At 42.6% G+C, this 7,229-nt stretch overlaps 2 protein-coding genes across 2 annotated transcripts; both read left to right on the plus strand.

Moving 5' to 3' along the window:
• The first annotated feature begins 675 nt into the window (after positions 1–675).
• Positions 676–4,499, plus strand: LOC311113095 (uncharacterized protein). The gene is made up of 2 exons (XM_084156225.1): positions 676–1,537; positions 2,343–4,499. Exons 1-2 carry the CDS (start codon positions 1,067–1,069, stop codon positions 2,463–2,465), a joined length of 594 nt encoding a protein of 197 aa, XP_084012351.1. The 5' UTR covers positions 676–1,066; the 3' UTR covers positions 2,466–4,499.
• Positions 4,002–5,586, plus strand: LOC311112619 (uncharacterized protein; the record flags this gene model as incomplete). Its single annotated transcript, XM_084155767.1, has 3 exons — positions 4,002–4,131; positions 4,499–4,683; positions 4,969–5,586. The coding sequence occupies 3 exons, from the start codon at positions 4,002–4,004 to the stop codon at positions 5,335–5,337; spliced, it is 684 nt and encodes a 227-aa protein (XP_084011893.1). The 3' UTR covers positions 5,338–5,586.
• Between the last annotated feature and the right edge of the window lie 1,643 nt (positions 5,587–7,229).

Here is a 7,229-nt window from a genome sequence, read left to right on the forward strand (position 1 = left end):
GTAGGGTGGTTGGTCATGGTGAGTGGGCGTATAAAGCGAACATCTAGCAACCCCAAAGAGTGCGGGTTCGAATCTCATCACGACAACTTCAGCATTTTAGTGAATAATCTATTTGCAACTACTTAATACTTTTTAGATACTTTGCGACTACTTAGCATGTTAGCTAACCATAATCCTAACTTTAACCCTTTAACCTAACTCATAACCCTTTAATTTAACACAAACCTTAACCCTAAGCTTAACCCCTAACCCCTAGCCTAGCTTACGTTAGCCACCTAGCTAATGTTAGTGTTAGCCACCTAGCTAATGTTAGCCACAACAAATTGGAATTCGTAACATATATGTTTTGCAAATTCGTAACATATTGTACAAATTGTAATTCGTAACATACTCTCTTAGAAAAGAAGGTGCTATCTAGAACCTAAAAGGGTTCTTCGGCTGTCCCCATAGGAGAACCCTTTGAATAAACCTTTTTGGTTACAGGTAGAATCCTTTTGGTGCCTGGTAGAACCCTATTAGGTTCAATGTAGAACCCACAGAGGGTTCTACAACGAACCAAAAGGATTTTTACCTGGAACCAAAAATAGTTCTACCTGGAACCAAAAAGGGTTCTCCTATGGGGACAGCTGATGAACCCTTTTGGGACCCTTTTTTCTAAGAGTATATCATACGAAATGGGTGATGGACATCCACAAATGAATACATACTATGTCATACTAATTGGAGTGTTATGGATTTACAGTTTTACTATGTTACGTCTACCCCTGAGTCCAGGTTGAATGTACAATTTGTGTTGGACTATGACTGCTTCCAGCTCATGTTCAAAGGAGCAGTTTTAAAGCCTTGGGACAACTAAACTCTTAGCACTGGGTTTCTCTGTACAACATACAGCATTTTGAATAACTTCAACACATTTTGAAGAATTTCACAAAGTATCTTGAGAACTAGTTCTAGCACCATTATTGTGAAGCATGAAACATCGCCCTATATTGATTTGCTGGTGGTGTGACTTCTGTAAAAATTAAAATTACAACTTTTTTTTTAAATCCTCACAGAAGCCACCACCATGGCAAACAAGATGGTCATCCAGCAGCCCAAGCCCTTTGTTCAGGCCATCACCTCAAACCAATGGAGCTCCGAGATCTGTGACTGCACCAAGGATATGTCTTCGTGTAAGTGTGTGTGTTCGTGTGTGTGCGTGCATGTTTGTGTATGTACATATAGTGATCGTCTTTACACAAAGCCTCTGTTACCGCTCAATTACATTCAATGGGGGGCAAACTTGTTTCAATCAACAACATACCACTTTAGTTTAGAGTTATCCCATGGTAAAGAGAACATCCTCTTCACTGTCATTTCTTGTCCCCTACATCCTTCTATAGGTTGCTTAGCGTTCTGGTGCTTCCCCTGTTTTGCCTGTATAACGGCGAGGGAGGCTGGGGAGTGCCTGTGTCTGCCCCTGCTAGACGGCTTCGGCGCTATCCCCGCCGCCACCATGTCCATGAGGGTGGGCATGCGCCAGCGCTACGGCATCGAGGTAGGGACACACAGAATGCCTTCTACACTATTACGAGACATTACACACGTTCACATGTACAGTCAAAGGAACTGGGCAATACACATAATTTGTATGGACCTTGTCTAGAGTCATGACGTTTGGTTTTCTCATTGTTTACTGTTAGCTTGGCATGTCTTATGACTAGAGTTTTTCCTGATCACAGGATCTGAACAGGAAAAACTCTGGGCCTTATAGGTATAGGCCATAACTATTGGTAAATATGTTGTATTATTAAAATATTTTGTGAATAGAATGCATATGAATACAATGTCCATACAAATTATGTGTATTGCCCAGTTTCTTTGACTCTACATGTGAACGTGTGTAATGTCTCGTAATGGTGTACTATCAGTCCCTCCATCTCTCCAGTAATTCACCATGTTCACCTCACCTTCCAATCTGATCTCAGAACTCACCTAACCAGTTCTAATGACCTAGGTTTCAGGACTACCTGTGGCCCAGACCATGCCCACATTTTTTCTAGAGTACTCAACGTCTGTTTCAATACCTGCATACTGAGGGAGTAGCCTGGGTACCAGTCTCTGTGCTAACATTCCTCTCATTGACAATCCTAGTCATGCCAAACAAGGAGTTGGAATGACAGCACAAAGAGATCGGGGACCAGGCAACTCAGGGATTAATGCATAATGTTCTGATGATGTCACAGTGCTGAACTCCGATCAGATAGTCTATCTCCTCTTTGTCATTAATTGATAAATGTAGTCAGTGTTAACTGATCCTAGATCAGGTGTAATGTGATGTATCTCTGTCTCTTCCCTAAAAGGGCACCATGTGTAATGACTGTGTCTATTCGTTCTTCTGCGGGCCCTGCACCTGGTGTCAAATGTCAAGAGAGATGAAGACCCGCTTCCAACCAATCACTCTCATCAACACACATGTAAGATAAGGACAGACCTCGTTCTTCCTCATCCTCCTCTTCGTCATCATGTACCATCATCATCATCATCATCACTCATTATCATATATCCATCCTCTTCCTCTTCCTCCTCCACCTTCACCATGGTCATTACACTAATCATAATCAACAACATCATCATCATTAGACTCATGTTAATGGGATACCAACAATACCAAGCCTTATCCAGGGCTACACTTTCTACCACAGGAGGCTGCTGACGGGAGGACAGCTCATAATAATGTCCGGAATGGAGCAAATGGAATGGTATTGTTCGATGTATTTGATACCATTCCACTAATTCCGCTCCAGCCATTACCATGGGCCCGTCCTCCCCAATTAAGGTGCCACCAACCTCCTGTGCTTTCTATCCTCTGTTGACTCTTCTATCACCACTCACTGTCACCAAACTCGTCACCATTGAATGTCACACACGTGTACACGTGTACTGTGAGCCACCCAAAACTGATCTCCATTCAGTTTCAAGCACGTCTGCAACAGTATTCTGTTCTTAGGTTGTTCACGTTCACTTCCACCCTGCTGACAGCTGGAAATGTTTACTCTGTATCTGTAAAGGCCCTTTACGTTTTTTCGGGTGTGTGAAAGTTGAACGAACATGTATGTATGTATGTATGTATAAATACATTTCCAAAACCCTTTTGAAAACTGGACCTTTTTATCTACTACTATGCTAAATGTACGAAACATGTCCAGATGTATTGTAGAAACGTATACGAGAGAAATAGGTATGAAAAATTTCCGAAACAAAACATACATTCAGATATATCTTTCATGTTTGCAGTATAAATGTATGTATTTTAATGGTAAATAAATTATTAAAATAATAGTGTCTGTCCTTTCTCCATGACGTTAATACAGAGGATACTGTATGTCACTGATCTTCAGTGACGGTGTTGAATCTTATGCAAACCACACACATGCAAATAGTGACTGTTCTGTAATTTAGTTCCTGAATGATATGGTTTTTAATGCCACCTCTGGTCCAGAAGTACCCATCACGAACCTGGATACAGCTAGGCAAAGTTGTCCATTTCAGGTGAGTGTATTTTATTAAAAGAGTCCGATTTCAATAAAACAGGACTTAGATTGAACATACCCCACTACTAGAATTATAGGCTGCAATGATTTGTCTTTGATGGGGAGACTTATACGTTTTAACATCACGTTAATGTTGAATACTTTATAGACTACAGTTTGGGAATGAACAGTACCAGAGTGCACACAGTAGCTTATTGGCTGTTAAGTGATGATTGAATGATTGAAGTGGCTCCACTTGTAAGAAGTGAATTAGCCACTTAGAATAGAAGGAAGTGCAAAGATATTAAAGCGTATTTCGAAGCGAGTTGAGGGATGTGTGGGGGGGTGGTATTTCATATTTTATTTCAACAAGTTGGCATTGGGGAGGCAGGTAGAGCCAAAAGTTAGGAAAAAGTAACTATCCATTGTTGTTTGTTGTTGCTTTTTGTTCAGGTCCTTCGTCCTTAGTCGAGCGGCCGGCCAGTCACCATGGCAACGAGCGTGACAATCAACAACCAACAGTCTCAGCCTCCTCAGCCCCAGACACCAGCTTTCATAGCTGTCCACTCTAACCAGTGGAGCACTGGCATCTGTGGCTGCTTCGACGACTTGCAAGTCTGTGAGTCTGTCTGTCCATTTGTTTGTCCATTTATCCAGTGTTCAGCGAATCATTGATATTTCTCTGCAAAAATTAGAATTCAGAGTTCAGTATTCATTTACGTTCTGTATTTCGGAATGTCTTATTAAAACATTGTTTTTAAAAAGCACGTATGTTATACATTACATTGTTCCGTTTTAACTTACGCCGTGTTTGGAATATTTTGAGACTTCAATGGAGTATTATAGTCCATATATAGAAAATAACTTCATAAAAGGACAAACAGCGTTACTAGCCAGTAGCCACTAATCAAAATGAGTGAGAAAAGTGTTGTAATCCGTGCTAACAGATCTCTTCCCTGACCTGCGCTCTGTGACCCTATGATCAGGCTGTTTTGCTTACTGGTGCTTCCCCTGTTTCGCCTGCACCACCACCTCAGAGTTCGGAGAGTGTTTCTGTCTCCCCCTGCTGGACATTTTATGGTCCTCCACCCAGCTGGTAGGGGTGCCAACCTGCATTCCCCCTGTGTCCATGTCCATGAGGGTGGCCGTGCGTAACCGCTATGGCATTCAGGTGGGTTAACGAATGGAGAGTTGTTCTGTCAGTCTGAACGCCTGAATAAAGACACTAGATAAGGAAGACTGTTAGAGTAGGCCTACGGACTGTGTGGAAGAGTGAGGCAGCACATAAAACACAACACAATAGAGCTTCTGTGGGCTTGTGTCCAGTTAATACAACAGCTCAGTAGTCGATGTAATCATACAGTATCCCTAGTTTGAAACCTCTGCTGATTCCTCATTGCAAGTAAAACCAAATCCTGGTTGGAAGATTCCCAGAATCAGGAGGGAATAAGTAAAAAATCCAAGAATCATCCAAACTGGGATTTCTAGAAAACAGGAATTTTGCAATCCTAATCCTGTCTATGTGTGTGTTCAGGGTGACATGACAGCGGACTGTGTGTACTCCACCTTCTGCAACATCTGCTCCTGGTGCCAGATGGCCAGGGAGATCAGGAGACGCAGACAGACCTTCACCGTCATCAACGCCCAGCCCACCATGCTTCCCGGTCAGCCCATGTTGATGGCCTCCCAGCCTGGAGTCATCAACGCCCAGCCCACCATGCTGCCTGGTCAGCCAATGTTGATGGCCTCCCAGCCTGGGGTCATCACATCTCAGCCTATGATTACCTCTGCCCCTCAGCCTATCTTGAGCACTAGGTTCATGTAACCTTTGACCTTTGACCCAAGACACACAAACCTCACTGGGTTAGCCATGCCCTCTGGTGGTGATATTATAGAGGTGATGTAATGGAGGTGATGCACAATGTATAGACATATAAGCCTTGAGACATTGGAGTTCATATATAATCTTGCACAATTCCAGCATTCACTGTACATAAGGACAGCTGTGAAATGTAAGTATCTACTCTTTGAACTATCATGTCAATCACCCAATAAAGATTGTTACAGTGAGGGAAAAAAGTATTTGATCCCCTGCTGATTTTGTACGTTTGCCCACTGACAAAGACATGATCAGTCTATAATTTTAATGGTAGGTTTATTTGAACAGGGAGCGACAGAATAACAACAACAAAATCCAGAAAAACGCATGTCAAAAATGTTATAAATTAATTTGCATTTTAATGAGGGAAATAAGTATTTGACCCCTCTGCAAAACATGACTTAGTATTTGGTGGCAAAACCCTTGTTGGCAATCACAGAGGTCAGACGTTTCTTGTAGTTGGCCACCAGGTTTGCACACATCTCAGGAGCAGGGGCGGTGTGTTCATTAGGGCGATATGGGCGACGCACTGCCAAACGGGAAAAGGAAGGGATTTTTTTTCTAATCAATTATATCACGGCAACAGTAGTTATCAGTGTTCTAATCTAGACGTCTGATCTGCCACTAAATGTCCAATCAGGCTAAAGTCGTGCTTCAAATGGCCCCGCCCCTTTTGGGGCGATTTCAGTCAGGTTGAAAATCACCCCAGAAGTATCTCATAGACTCTCATGTCAAATATTTTTTTTTCAAATATCAGAGCTTTCAATACAATCTCTATGGGTTTCTGAGGGCTTGCACTTATGCGCTTTCGTCATACGTAACATAACCATGAACGTAACTAAGAAAAGAGCGGGTAGCAGCGTCAATCAATTCACGTACTATCAAGATGGCTAATGTTCAGTGCAACTCGATTGTCTCTTTGAAAGAAGTTCACATCAAAGACCATTCAAAACGAGCTACTGGAGTGTATGCTAGCGGTCATGAGGGAACATATTGTGGAGGAGGTGAAGTCGGCGAACTTCGTAGCTATCCAAGCTGACGAGACCACGGACGTTTCTACACAGACACAGCTGGTGCTTGTGCTGAGGTACATAGATAGCAACCACAAAGTGCAGGAGCGCTTTTTTGAGTTCCTTCCCATCTCGGAATCAACCTCAGTCTCAATCGCCAGTGTGCTTTTGGAGAGACTGAACGGTCTTTTTGCCGACGACGAGAAAGTCAAACTGTGGTGCACTGGCACTGTACCAGGTTCTCATGAGCTACAACCTCCAGGAGACGTTCTCTGAGACTGTGACTCTGTTGAACATCCTCATAACTACTCCCATGACAACAGCTGAAGCTGAGAGATGTTTCTCAACTTTGACACGAGTTAAGACATTCCTGCGAAATTCAATGGGCCAGGAACGTCTGAATGCACTGGCCATGCTTTCCATGGAGAGGGAACTAGTCCTCAGCATGCCTGATTTCAATGAGAAAGTCATTGACCGCTTTGCTGCATTGAAAGAGAGAAGAGAACAGTTTCAGTACAAGTAATGTAGCCTCTCTCTCTCTTTGTCCCTCCCTGTCTGTCTCTTTAACACACACACGCCCAAATCAGTTCATAGTTGATGTTGTTTAAAATAGTTATTTTTCATAAAAAAAATAATAATAATCTGTTTATGTTCATTTTTACAACATTTTACATTTTAGTAGACGCTCTTATCCAGAGCGACTTACATGAGCAATTAGGGTTAAGTGCCTTGCTTAAGGGCACATCGACAGATTTTTCACCTAGTCGGCTCAGGGATTAGAACCAGCGACCTTTCGGTTACTGGCACAACGCTCTTACCCACTAAGCT

This window comes from Coregonus lavaretus (assembly GCF_964263955.1).
Source record: "Coregonus lavaretus genome assembly, chromosome: 39".
In the NCBI taxonomy this organism is placed as follows: Eukaryota; Metazoa; Chordata; class Actinopteri; order Salmoniformes; family Salmonidae; genus Coregonus; species Coregonus lavaretus.

Bases quoted from the DNA above. Each gene is read 5' to 3' on its own strand.
- LOC311113095 (XM_084156225.1), top strand. From the start codon at position 1,067: ATGGCAAACAAGATGGTCATCCAGCAGCCCAAGCCCTTTGTTCAGGCC. The intron at 1,538-2,342 runs GTAGGGACACAC...CTTCCCTAAAAG, and splicing joins GCCAGCGCTACGGCATCGAG to GGCACCATGTGTAATGACTG.